This window comes from Protopterus annectens, chromosome 3.part1, assembly GCF_019279795.1.
Source record: "Protopterus annectens isolate FY-2018-M chromosome 3.part1, PAN1.0, whole genome shotgun sequence".
NCBI lineage: Eukaryota > Metazoa > Chordata > Ceratodontiformes > Protopteridae > Protopterus > Protopterus annectens.
In genome coordinates, this window is record NC_056732.1 from 1851459506 (window position 1) to 1851474649 (window position 15144).

At 38.9% G+C, this 15144-nt stretch overlaps 1 protein-coding gene across 3 annotated transcripts in view; it reads left to right on the forward strand.

Annotated features, from left to right (window-relative positions):
• Positions 1–15144, forward strand: part of LOC122798761 (zinc finger protein 300-like) — a 282364-nt gene that overhangs the window by 164098 nt on the left and 103122 nt on the right. For all 3 annotated transcript variants that reach the window (XM_044067868.1, XM_044067869.1, XM_044067867.1), the window contains exon 2: positions 6797–6923. In XM_044067868.1, coding sequence (XP_043923803.1) covers positions 6851–6923 — 73 coding nt within the window. In that variant the 5' untranslated portion in view covers positions 6797–6850. The remainder of the gene's footprint in view (positions 1–6796; positions 6924–15144) is intronic.

Below are 15144 nucleotides of genomic sequence, written 5' to 3' on the forward strand. Positions count from 1 at the left end.
TTTTTTTATATAACTTTTTTAGCTTCTTCCTTTACATAGACTGTGGGTCGAGACTGTTTAGCTGAAAGCAGATAGTATAAAAAGGTGATTATAATATGTGAAGGGAGAAACTATTTTTTATAGATTTATACAGTAAATAATATACAAAGATCTGGTTTAACTGCTGAAAGTGAATCTTTTGATTGTTAAAATTTACAACACCGAGGCTGAAGCTTCTGGATCAGATTACTTGGTTACACCAAGATACAGTTAATGTGCTTAACATCTAGTGAGTCATGTACAGTGCTGACTTGTTTTGTAAAAAGGTAATAAAATAAGTAAAAAATAAAATAAATAAAGAAAGAATAAAACAAAAAATGAAATATAGCCAATCAGACTGAAAGACAGAAAAGTAGTAAAAATAACAGTCTAACCAAGCAGGACTAATTTACCATAAACTTTATTGAGTGCTTTTATCTAAATGAAAAAACGTCATCAAAATGACAAAACACACAAGAAGTGAAACATTTGTAGAATATACACCAAGCCATGTGATCAAAAGCCACCAGTAAAGATTATTTCCCCTCTACTGTGTTTCTCTTTCAAAATGCAGTTGATGGACATATGATCATTGAACCCTGGTGGTCCACCAGAAGCTAATTCCAGTTGCCAAAATAGGTTGTATTTCAGAAAGTTATTTTACCAGTCACTGCCCTACATACCTCTCAAGCTGTTAGAGCAAGAAATCTGCACAAATCCAAAAATAATGGGAAGGCAAACGTCCAAAAATAAGGACAGATTTTAAATATTGCTCTTGTAGAAAGCTGCTAGAATACCAGGTTTTGTGTTAGCATGCATTTTCTGAAGGATATAATGTATGAAACTTAAATGTTTGTCATTATTTAGTGACTTTAGTCCCCAGTAGTTTGCCAGAAACCTGCAAATTTTATGAGTAACAGACCAAAAATATGTAGCAAAAAATGTGGTCATTAAAATCTGGACAGTTGAGACGTATGCCCCCTATCCTGATGTAGAACCTTCACGCATAAAGCGAAAGTTATTGAAATTCAGACAAACAGAACAATGTTTAGACAGGACATTGTTGCTGTCATTTTTTTTCTTATAGCATACATGTATTAGAATATTCTGTCTGTAAATCTTTTATTTATTTATTTCCAGTTTGATGACGGGAGGACCACTGGGCTCAGGGAGCCCGTTTTCAGTGGATGCCCAGGGAGAAAAGCTCTGCATTACAGTTAAGTTACAGAGTAAAGTAAATACAGTTCCAATTACAATTACAATTCATGTTAGAGACAGGAATTGTTCTTTGGTTACATAGCATGTAGATATTCAAGATGGCAGTAATGACTTCATCGAAAAGGAGAAGAAAGGGGGAATAAGGTGTTTACAATATATACATTTATGACAATATTGTTAGAATAAGCTTGCATTCAGAGTTAGCCAGGTGTTTAGAGTTTAGAGCTTAGAGTTAAGACTTTTCTCAACCTTCCCCACGTAGTAAATGAAGATGAGGTAAATGTCACAGTTTACAACTAGGGATGTAAGCACACAGGAGAGCTGCAGTGTGACATGAGTTTTTTTGTACAGATATCATTTATTGTTTGTGATTTTGCCACTGCGGGGTGGGGATTGGGGTTGGAATGGTGAGTAAGAAATATGGGAGAATATACAATGGTGCGGAGAAGCAGAACTGTATATACCACCCTCTGGTTCTTGGCAGTTTGATGGAGATACTGGGACATCCATAAGCTGATACTTTTAACATCTCCCCATGAATGCTTTAGCCTTCACAAGACTTGAACTTTCTGAGAAGCAAGGGTTGGGGTGAATCCTGCAGTTATCAAGCAGAAAAACTTCCATTAATTTTACTTTAAGTGTTACTTTGTTACTGGCTGAAGATTAAGTCAGGCCTTAGCAGTGAACTGTACATCAGCAACACAGAGTACCTTACACAGTTCTGGGACACACATAGTGTTACATTGTTACTGGGGGAAGATTAAGTCAGGCCTCATCAGTGAACTGCACATCAGGAGCACAGAGTACCTTACACAGTTCTGGGACACACACAGTGTTACATTGTTACTGGGGGAAGATTAAATCAGGCCTCATCAGTGAACTATACATCAGCAGCACAGAATACCTTACACAGTTCTGGGACACATATAGTGTTACATTGTTACTGGTGAAGATTAGGTTAGGTTTCAGCAGTGAACTGTACATCAGCAGCACAGAGTACCTTACACAGTTTTGGAACACACATAGTGTTATATTGTTACTGGGGATTGTTAAGTCAGACCTCAGCAGTGAACTGTACATCAGCAGCACAGAGTACCTTACACAGGTTTGGAACATACATAGTGTTATATTGTTACTGGGGATTGTTAAGTCAGGCCTCATCAGTGAACTGTACATCAGCAGCACAGAGTACCTTACACAGCTCTGGGACACACATAGTGTTACATTGTTACCTGGGATAGTTAAGTCAGGCCTCATCAGCAAACTGTACATCAGCAGCACAGAGTACCTTACACAGTTCTGGGCCACACAGTGTTACATTGTTACTGGGTGAAGATTAGGTTAGGCCTCAGCAGTGAACTGCACATGCAGCACAGAGTACCTTACACAGTTCTGGGCCACACAAAGTGTCACATTGTTACTGGGTGAAGATTAGGTTAGGCCTCAGCAGTCAACTGTACATTAGCAGCACAGAGTACATTACACAGTTCTGGGACACACATAGTGTTACATTGTTACTGGGTGAAGACTGTCAGGCCTCAGCAGTGAACTGTACATCCGGAGCACAGAGTACCTTACACAGTTCTGGGACACGCATAGTGTTATATTGTTACTGGGGATTGTTAAGTCAGGCCTCAGCAGTAAACTGTACATCAGCAGCACAAAGTACCTTACACAGTTCTGGGACACACATAGTGTTACATTGTTACTGGGTGAAGATTGTCAGGCCTCAGCAGTGAACTGTACATCCACAGCACAGAGTACCTTACACAGTTCTTGTACACATATAGTGTTACATTGTAACTGGGTGCAAATTAAGTCAGGCCTCAGCAGTGAACTGTACATCAGCAGTACAGAGTACCTTACACAGTTCTGGGACACACATAGTGTTACATTGTTACTGGGGATTGTTAAGTCAGGCCTCAGCAGTGAACTGTACATCAGCAGCACAGAGTGCTTTATACAGTTCTGGGGCACACATAGTCTTACATTGTTACTGGGGATTGTTAAGTCAGGCCTCAGCAATGAACTGTACATCAGCAGCATAGAGTGCTTTATACAGTTCTGGGACACACATAGTCTTACATTGTTACTGGGTGAAGATTAAGTCAGGCCTTATCAGTGAACTGTACATCAGTAGCACAGAGTACCTTACACAGTTCTGGGACACACATAGTGTTACATTGTTATGGGGATTGTTGAGTTAGGCCTCATCAGTGAACTGTACATCAGCAGCACAGAGTACCTTACACAGTTCTGGGACACACACAGTGTTATTTATTTATTTATTTACATTTGTTGACCGGGAGTGTCCGACTGGACGTAGGACCATTTTCTGCGGAGGCCCGGGGAGAAATGCTCCACAGTTAAAATAAACAGACAGTAGTTACATTGGATTACATAGCGATTAACAATGTAACATAGCAATTAATCACAAACATATTTACAGATGAAGAACATAGTACATCAGTAGACAACTAGAATCTTTATATGCAAAGTGCATAACAGACATTAACAAATGTTACAATAAGAAGTTCCTGCTGTATAATAAGTACTAGGCTTATGAGCATCTGAGCTTGCTTGGGATTGTTAAGTTAGGCCTCAGCAGTGAACTGTACATCAGCAGCACAGTTCAGTTATTCAGACTAAAGTGGGGTGTACATATCAGGGTAAAGGGCAGTACAGATGGGGAGTTAATTTAAAAATGTTTGATGGTCATACCCTACATGCATGCACTGATAATGAAGGGGAATATGAACAAGGAGATTTTTGTGTAAATATTTGTTATGAGTAAAAACTAAAAGGGACTATGGGTATGTGATTATTTTTAGACACTTAAGGTGGTCACATGGATAAACATGCCCTTCACCAGAGCCATACAAACCGATGTGTGTGCACACACACACACACACACACACACACACACACACATAAAAACACATTGACAAAGAGAGAATTTGGCTAGGAAGGTTATTCTAGGAACACGGGTTAGTGATATATGCAAACTGGAAGAGATTATGTGTTGGGGGTTATTGTTAAATCAGTTCTTGGTCAGGGATATGCACAGAATGAACGGTAGTATGTTTTGAGAGTTATTGTTCCATCAGTCCTGGGGCAACAACCTGCACAGTTTTAGGAAGTTATAGTTCAAACGTGTAGCAGTGATACCCACAGACTTAAGGGGTGCTCAGGTGCGAGGGTTGTTGTAGAACCCCATAAGTAATACACACGGACTAAATGGGAAGTATGAAGTGTTGGGTTTTGTAAAAACCTGGGGTACCACCATGCACACCCCAAAAGGGAGTGTGTAAAATCCTGTGTACAATCATGTACAGACCAAAGTGGAGTGTGTAAAATCCTGGTGTACCACCATGCACACCCCAAAGGGGAGTGTGTAAAATCCTGTGTACAACCATGTACAGACCAAAGGGGAGTGTGTAAAATCCTGGGGTACCACCATGTACAGACGAACAGGGAGTGTATAAAATCCTGGGTACCACCATGCACACACCAAAGGGGGGTGTAAAATCTTGGGTACCACCATGCACAGATCAAAGGAACATGTGAAAACTCTCAGATACCACCATGCACTGACTAAAGGGAATGTGTAATAATCTTGCAGTATCACCATGGATACACTGGAGGGAAAGCCTGTAAAGACTTGGGGTACCACCAGTCCGACTGACACTAGTTCTTCTGGTTCTGGCTGGTTAGCTGTTTTAGTATCATAATTACATTCCATAAGAATTCTTTCAGGTACAGCTTTTTTTTTTTTTGCAGCTATGGTATTATTGTCAGTAACTGTGTAGTACTTTATTATGTGCCCTTTTCTATTTCAGATGCTAACATTTACTGTTTGTTTGCAGGCAAAGAAACATACCCAGTGAGGGCTTATTACTATCCCTAGGTACATGTACATCTGACTTATAATTTGCTGTTTCAGTTAACAACAGACATTCTGCTAAAATTGCTAGCCAGGCAGTAGCCATATGGCCACTCTGAAAAAAAAACTTTCTGTTGATGGGGATTGCCCTTTTACAGTTGTTTACAGACAGTATTGACAGACTTTCACTTGCATTATTTACTTAAGGGTCTAGCTACAGTTTTAAAATGTGCTTTAGTTTGGTGGACAGCACTGGACAGTAACATGTTATGTGTATCTACATGTTTAATTTGTGCTTCTTAACTGTAGTTACAAGTCAGGTTGACACAGGATAATTTAGCAAAAAAGCACAGCATCTCATTATTCACTAACATGTACATATATGGTTCCCTATCAGAAGCCTGAAACACTATAAGCTTGAAAATCAAAATCCTGAAACCAAAAGCCAGAAAATTCAAAATCCCGAAAACCCAAAATCCTGAAACTCAAAATCCTGAAAACACAAATAATGCTAATATGTCACTATAAAGACACTAATATCTACCAACTGACCCTGACCCTAACCCTAACCCTAAGGTCCGTCAATATCGCACACTCACCTGACCCGTGCCCTAACCCTAACTCACTTAAACCGCCCCTAACCCCAATATTTGTCACTATTGCATACATGCCTAACCTGCGCCCTAACCCTAACTCACTTAAACCGCCCCTAACCCTAACATAAAACCAACCGCACACTCACCTGAACCCAACGCATGACCTAACACCACAGGGCTAACAATAGCAAAGCCACAATGACGTCAGTATGTCCATTTTGTGTTTTCAGGATTTTGAGTTTCAGGATTTTGGGTTTTCGGGATTTTGAATTTTCAGGCTTTTGGTTTCAGGATTTTGATTTTCAAGCTTATAGTGTTTCAGGCTTCTGATAGGGAACCACATATATATATATATGTCATATCTATCTATCTATCTATATACACATCATCATGTGTTTCATGTTTTACTGGCTCTCGTGTGCTTCTTTTCCCCATTTTGAAGGTGTTTTCTATCTTTTTCTGTTAAAGTTTTACTGAAGTTAACTACAGTCTTCAAATGCAGGTCATTGTTACTGATGGATAAAAATGGTTGGCAGTGGGATTTTGAAGGCTGTGGAGAAGATGGCATCTTGTGACTAAATGTGTAGTCTGTATAGCCTGTACTAATTACCTGTTATGCAGTAGATCAGTATTGATGCATGGGTAAATAACAGTCATATTGGTCACTGTTCTTTATCCATTTTATAAATGCACATTTGTTATAGAAATTTCAGAATGTCTTGCATTGATTTTTATATTTGCATAGAAATCATTATACTGGGAGTGAATGAGAATATCTGATCGTTCTTGTTGTAAACCCACTCCTGAATCTGCGTTTTCACAAAACCGGGACTGAAGTGAAAGAAACGAAATTAATTAATTTTAACAAATTGGCAACCAAGACACCTTAATCAGTTTTGACACAGTTAAAATGCTTGATGAAACAAAGTAATTTCACCAGTTTACACAGTGAACTGCAGAACAAATAAATTATTTGTGTTTCAGGTCCCAGAAAGTTTTGAAGATGTCGCTGTTGAATTTTCAAGGGAGGAGTGGGAGATGCTGAGGAACTGCAGAACAAATAAATTATTTGTGTTTTCAGGTACCAGAAAGTTTTGAAGATGTTGCTGTTGAATTTTCAAGGGAGGAGTGGGAGATGCTGAGTGAAAAGGAGAAGAAGCTACACCAGGAAGTGATGGTGCAGAACTTCGATCACATGATAGATGTCGGTAAGGAATTCTCAGAGTCGTATCTTTATACAGATTCAGATGTTATTCATATATCTCTGCAGTGCAGCATTCACATGTTATTCATATATCTCTGCAGTGCAACATTCACATGTTCATATATGTCTGTATGTGTATCAGATATATGTCAACAGCTTGACACAAATGAATTATATAAACATATTAAAAACACCAGTAGTCAACATCAGTTTAAATTTTTAATATTATAGACTGTAACAGAAAGTATTTGGGGAGGATACTTTAAAAATTACACTGAGATGGTTGAAAGTAAGTTGATACTTAGGTTTGCAGCAGAACAACCACTAAATGACAATTTCACTATAAAACCAGAGCTTAAGAACATACGTAATAAGGTGAAATATACATTTTATTCAAATGTATATAAATAAGTTTTTTATGTATTGTGTGTAAGCAGATGCATTTTAATATTTTTAAGTATTTACAGCATTCAGTTGTTTAATTGTTTACTTGTTTTGTTTTATTAGTTAATGACTTGAACGTGGGTCATGTGTTGTTGATAAATTGATTTATGTATTTAAAGGAGCTTTTAATGTTTCATGTAGTTATTTGCCTGAAAAAGATTTAGAGGTGAAAGTTGTCAAGCTAGCAAATGAAGTTCATACTGAGAGCTGTGGTGCTGGGACACTTTTTCTTTCTTTATTACACGTTTATTTTATTAGGTGAAAGTTGTCAAGCTAGCAAATGAAGTTCATACTGAGAGCTGTGGTGCTGGGACACTTTTTCTTTCTTTATTACACGTTTATTTTATTATCTGCCGGCTTTATCTGGGTGGCGGAACATATTTTTATTTGTTTGCTTCATTAATTTTTACCCATGAACATGGCATCTCAAAGTTTGCCTGTACCTTCAACTAGTACATTTCGACAACTGAATATACCTGACATTAATAAGGTATTAGAAGTCACTTTGAATCCACTGCTGGATTGTATGATGAAAGACACTGCTTCAACACCAAGTAATTTTGTCATAGATGACTATTCCACAAAATTGCATGAGTTTGAGCTGAAGATGCAATAGTTTAAAAGATTTCAGTGGCAAAGGTTATAATTTGATACACATGTATATATATATATATATATATATATTTACATATATATATATATATATATATATATATATACCTTTTTACAACAATGGCAAAGCATCAGTTTGAGCTGCTCACTTAAATATATGATGCTGATGAATGAATATTTTCAGCAGATTGAGAAAAAACTTAAAATTGAACTTGTAAGTATATATTGCAAATTTATTGCAAATATAGAAATCAACTCTCATTCAGCTTTGTTAACTGCAACAATGGATAAATTAGCTGTAGTTGAAGACTGTTTAATTCAACTGAAGAAGCATAAAATAGCCAGAGATTTTCGTGACTTTGAATTGGGCAATGTGTTTAGATGGTTCAATCAACATTTTTCTTTGTCAGAACAGCAGAACAAGTGTGTCACCCTAATGCTTCACGTTGTACAGAATCTTCAAATAATCTTTCATCATAGCAGCAGCAACCTGTTTTAGTAGACTCTAATGTGGTTTCAGCCCTGGACCCTTTAGAGCTTCCCATATAGTTGAACACACCATACCCTTTGTCAAAAAAGTGGAGAAACAGAACAACACCGGGGTTTGGCGACGGAGCAGGAAGACGAATGTAGGGCACAAGGTGCAAATGTGGAGTCAAACAAAGAGATAAGTAAAACAGTTTTTAACTTCTTGAGGTACAAGCTAACCAAACACGAGATATCTTTGTTGGACAAAGGTTTAACCTTTGTACCATCTAATTTTAATGATATGTTGTAACAAAACTTAAGTTGTTCACAAGAAGTATAAATCTAAAACCTGTACATGGAACAAATATAGTTAATGTGAACAATGATTATAGCTTTAAAAGAAATAGTACATTTGTGCTGATCTAAAATCCTGTGGTTGCAGACTAACATTTATAAATTCATGAACATTAATACAAATCGGTTTCATAACTTAACTTCAGAAGAACGATCTGCATTGAAATCACTGTCATCTAACTCAGACATTGTAATAAAGGCAGCAGATAAAGGAGGTGGAATTGTAGTCTTAGAACATATTATGATTCCAAAATGTATGAACTGCTTAGCACTGATGAATATTTATTAATAGATAGAAAGCAAATGGATCATATAGTTATGAATGTAAATAGTTCAATTTATGGGATGCATGTTAATGGTGAAATTGATCTTGAAATATTAGAATACTTTTATATGCCAACTCCTGCGATTCTGGTTTTATATGCAATTCCCAGAAGTCATCAGTCTTTGACCTCACCACCTTTAAGACCTATAGTATCCTTACAGGGCTGGATAACTGAACCTATCTCTAGCTATTTAGAAAAGAAATTAAAGGCAGTGCTGAACTTATCCAGCACAATAGTTAAGGACACAGCACAGTTTTTACACTTATATGAATGGGTCACTGTGAGTGATGATGTTGATTACTATTTTGTAACCCTAGATGTTAATGCTTTGTTTACTTCTATACCCAGTAATGTAGGCTTAGAGTTTTTATGTGCTGTTTTAATCAAATATGCAGTACATTAAACTACTGAGATTAATGTAATTTGTGCGCTTACTGAGATAGTGCTGATTAATAATGTTTTTTTTTTGTTCCATCAAAGCATCTATAAAATTGTAAAGGTGTAGCCATGGGTATTTCCAAAAACAGAGACCAGCAAACTGGTAACAGTCAAACACATAATAGTACTATATAAAGGAATAAACAGACTGGTTTCGGCTAGTTACTTACATAGCCTTCACACTGATTAATATGCTACTGTTATGTGTTTGATTTAAATACAATAATATTTAAATAGCCCTAATAGCCTAGCCCAAAGGTTCCTGGAATTCATAAATTCAAATGCACTGGAACAACTAGTCACCTCTCCCACTAGGGGAGAAAATATACTAGACCTGATCATCACAAACATGGGGACAAAATGCTCCACACCGGAAGTATACCCCTCACTAGTGAGATCTGACCACAAACTAATCAACCTGGATATACATATCCCACCTCCACCCCCAGCACAAAAGGCCACAGTGAAAAACTTCTCAAAAGCAGACTTCACTCTTCTTAAGAAGGAGATGGTATCCTTTAAGCCCACTGTGCCAGTGGATACCACATCCCGCAATGCCGAATCCTTCACAAATGCTTTCTATAGACATATCCAGGAATGCATGGATCATGCAATCCCAAACAAATCCAAGTCCCTCTCCACCAAATGTAAGCATCCTGTCTGGTGGACCTCAGCCATAAACAAATTGTATAACAAAAGAAGGAAGCTACTGCACGTCAGAGCGAAATCCCATGAAGGGAAGACGTCTCTGATCAACATTAGCAGAAAACTACGTTCTCTCATAAAAACATCCAAGGGAAACTTTGAGAGAAAAATAGCTAAAGACACTAAGGATAACCACAAGGCCTTCTTCAGCTATGTTAGAAGCCTGGGCGGAAACCCTCAGATATGCTCTGAGTTGGTTCACAACAACAAAAAGTACACTGAACCCACAGATATTGCTAACATTCTGGCTGACAGGTTCAGTGCAAACTTCTCGCCTCCTTCACCCCCAAAAGAAGAAATACTTATCCCAGCTGAATGTAATCTCCCTGTCATCTCAGATGTCCAAGTGAGAACCGCCCTAAACAAAGCAAAAAACACAGCATCAATGGGACCTGACGGTATCCCGGGGTGCGTGTTACGAGAACTCCAAGAGGAGCTAAACCCACACATAAAAATGCTATTTAATCTTAGCCTTACTTCAGGTTATGTACCTGTACACTGGCGTACAGCAACAGTGGTCCCACTCCACAAGGGGGGTGCCTCTACAGACCCTGGAAACTACCGCCCCATAAGCTTAACTAGCCTGGTCTGCAAAGCTATGGAAAGAATCATTATGGAACTCATAAACAGAGATATAGGGGACCTACAGACACTTGACCCCACCCAGTTCGGCTTTGTGAAGGGCAGATCCTGCCTTTTAAACCTGGTTGACTTTTTCGAAACAGTCACTAGAGCCATTGATGAGGGCAAAGCAGTCCATGCAGCAAACCTGGACTGACTGGCTAAGGCCTTCGACACAATACCCCACTCAGGCATCATAGATAAGCTAAACAGCTTAAAAGTAAACCCCTATGTCACTAGATGGGTTGCAAACTGGCTAAAGGACAGAACCCATAAAGTTAAAATCGCTGGAGCAATGTCAGACTCAAAGCCAGTCACAAGTGGTGTCCCACAGGGATCTGTCCTGGGACCCCTCTTGTTCGGCATTTATTTCTCAGATGTTAAAGCAAACATGGGGCTGTGGCTGACAAAGTTCGCAGATGACTGCAAACTAGGTGCCATAGTCGATACACCAGCTGACACACACATCCTACAAAAAGGCCTCACTGAAACGGACAACTGGTGCCGTAGTCACGGCCTTAAACTAAATGCCAAAAAATGTATAGTCATCCATTTGGAAAAAACAAAGTACCCACAAATTATGACATAGACAGCAACCCACTGAATACGGAAAAAGTAATCAGAGACCTAAGGACCCAAGTAGACAGCGACCTCTCATTTGACACCCACATTGCCAAAGTGGTTAGAAAAACATTCTACCTTGCACACCTCATCATGAAGGCATTCACATCCAGATCCAAGGATGTCATGGTACCCTTATATTCCTCTCTCATCAGACCCATGATTGAGTACAATGCCCCATTTGGTATGTACCTCACCCGGCACTTGCAGCAGCTGGAGAGACCACAGAAGTACCTCACCAAAAGGATCAAGGGTCTCCAACATATGTCTTATTCCACCAGACTAAAGAAACTTCAGCTCTATTCAGTGGCATACCGCCTGCTCAGGGGTGATCTCTGCCTGACGTACAAGGCCATGTCCAATCAGGATTTGATGGACATGCTCCACCTCAAAAAATCCAAATCCATCAGGACCACGAGAGCTAAAGACTTAAATCTCGGCACAAGTATGAATAGGACATGCTGGAGGGATAGATTCATAACCCAAAGGCTTCCCATGCTTTGGAACAGGATCCCAGTTCGTATTAGGCAGAGCCCCTCACTAACTCTCTTCAAGAGAAATCTTGACGAGTGGATGGGAGATCGAAAATTTACCCCATGGGTCAAATCTGGGTCACTGCTAGACAGGGGCACAGTAAACTAATTCTGTTATATAAGGGGACCTTCATTGTGTCACTGCTAGACAGAGGCACAGTATTCTACATTTATTCTGTACATTTTTGTACCATTTCATGGGGTGGCAAAAGCCACATCACTATGGCTAGGCTTACAAATGCCCCAGGGCAGATAGCCTAGTACTATACTATGAAACTATTTGCTGCCACAGTCTGCTGGTCTACGTTTTTGGATGTGCTTTAGGCATTTTGTGACCTTGCAGAAGCCATACCTGCAGGGGACATATTTGGACTGTAGCCATGGGTATTCCCATGGCGAACAGTTATGCCAATCTAGTGATAAACATGTGGGAATTTAAATATATTCTACCTGGTCAGCTAATCCTTATGTTAATAATATTTTATTTTATAGGCACTTTGTAGATTATTTATTTTTAATATTGAAAGGTTCTTTGATTACTTTTGATAATTGTTTAGATTATTTGCACTCAACAACTGATTTTTTAGTATTTAAGCATACAATACATTTTACACAGACTGAATTTTTTGGTATTTATTTCTGTAAGGATACTACAGGGAAAATACAAACTATACTATTTAAAAAGCCAGTTAAGAAAAATACATATTTATATAAAAATAGTATTCACTCCCTATGTTTTCAAGAACATTGTTAAGAGTCAGATGACTAGAGTGGCACAATTAAATACCAGCAGAGAGAATATGAATAAGCAACTTAAACTTATTACTAATGATTTTATAGAAAGATGGTATAAAACACAGGAAGTGGAGGCAGTAGCTGAAGATATTTACTCTAAGAGTGAAACAGCACTTAAACCTGTTCTTTTCAGATCATTGTACATCTAGGGCAGATTGTTCCAACAATACTGTACAAAGTAAGGAAAGGCTTAGATGTATTCTTACCTATGACCAATACACTAAATATATACAAAGAATTATTAAGAAACATTGCCATATGTTAAGGTTTATTATACAATCACTCCCGATTAATATTCAAAAACGTGCACGCTGATTGGTCAGCGTGCACGTTGTAAATCAGAGTTATAGTAATGGAAAAAGGTCCGATCGCCCGGACTTTCTCCATTACTGTAACTCTTTTTTTTAAAAGCAACGATCTCCGTTGCTTCACACTGTCTTGCTATGTTAAACGAGTTTAACATAGCGAGACAGCTTTAAAAAAAAGCAACAGAGATTCTCCGTTGCTTTTTTTAAAGCTGTCTTGCTATGTTAAACTCCTTTAACATAGCGAGACAGTTTGTAAAAAGCAACGGAGATCTTGCTTTCTGTTGCTTTTTTCAAAACTGTCTCGCTATGTTAAATGGGTTTAACATAGCGAGACAGCTTTAAAAAATGCAACAGAGATTCTCTGTTGCTTTTTTTAAAGCTGTCTCGCTATGTTAAACCCATTTAACATAGCGAAACAGTTTGCAAAAAGCAACGGAGATCTTGCTTTCTCTGTTGCTTTTGCCCACAGCTCTGTACTGCATAGGCATACGCATGTGCAGTGCATCAGAACTGCCGCAGAATACCAGACAGCTGCAGAAGGGCAGCAAGAAGGCATTATACAATGCCATTATTTAAGAAAAGTAATTATTTTTTCTTAAATAATGTCATTGTATAATAGCAATAACCCACTTCTGGGTGTGGGTAATGCTGGATTTACCCACGGTTGGCTTTGTTTGGCCACTCGGGCTTCGCCCTCATGACCAAACCACACCAACCGTGGGTAAATCCAGCATTACCCACACCCAGGTGTGGGTTATTGCTATATTCCAACATTTAATGATATAACTACTGATCACCTCTCCTTTGGCTATGAAAGATCTACAGCATTAAAAATATGTTATGTTACAAAGAACAAGAAAAATATATTACTAACATAGCCTAGTATCTGCCCTGGGGCAATTACAAGCCTAGCCCGATTTTGTTTGGCTTATGCCACCCCTTGATTTGAGTATACTATGCCCTTTTTAAGGTTTAGTTTACTGTGCCTCTGTCTAATAGTAACACGGAAGTAATCCCCGGGACAAACCTACGATCCCCCATCCACTCATCAAGATTCTTCTTGAAGAGATTCAGTGAGGTGCTCTGCCTAGCATGAATTGGAATTCTATTCCAGAGCGAAGGGAGCCTCTGGGTTATGAATCTGTCCCTCCAGCAAGTTCTATTTATTTCTGTGCTGAGGTTCAAGTCCCTCGAGCGTATGGCTCTAAGGGATTTAGATTTACTGAGGTGGAGCATGTCCATTAATTCTGGATTGGAAATAGCTTTATATGTCAGGCATAGATCGCCTCGAAGTAGGCAGTATGCAACTGAGTAGAGCTGGAGTTTTTTTAACCGAGCAGCATATGGCATCTGTTTGAGTCCCTTGATCCTCTTGGTGAGGTACTTTTGGGGTCTTTCTAATTTCTGCAGGTGTCAGATAAGGTACATCCCAAAAGGGGCATTATATTCTATGATAGGCCTGATGAGGGATGAATAAAGGGGCACAATTACCTCTCTTGATCTAGATGTGAATCCTTTCATGATGAGGTGGGCTATGTAGAAGGTCTTTCTAACCACTTTGGCAATGTAGTTGTCAAAGGAGAGATTGCTATAAACTTGGGTCCCCAGATCCCTAATTACTTTCTCTGTACTTAATGGGTTACCTCCTATGTGGTAATTTGTGGGCACATTGTTTTTGCCAAAGGGTATGACTATACACTTTTTGGCATTTAGCTTTAGACCATGGCTCTGGCACCAGTTATCCATCTCTGTGAGACCTTTTTGAAGGATGTTTGTGTCAGCTGGAGAGTCGATTATGGTGCCCATTTTGCAGTCATCTGCAAACTTGGTGAGCCATAGTCCTCCCACATTGGCCTGTACCTCGGAAAAGTATATACCGAATAAGAGCGGTCCCAGGACAGAACCTTGTGGGATACCAATTGTGACCGGTTTTGAGTCTGACATGGCTCCAGCAACTCTCACTCTGTGGGTTCTGTATTTGAGCCAGTTTGCAACCCATC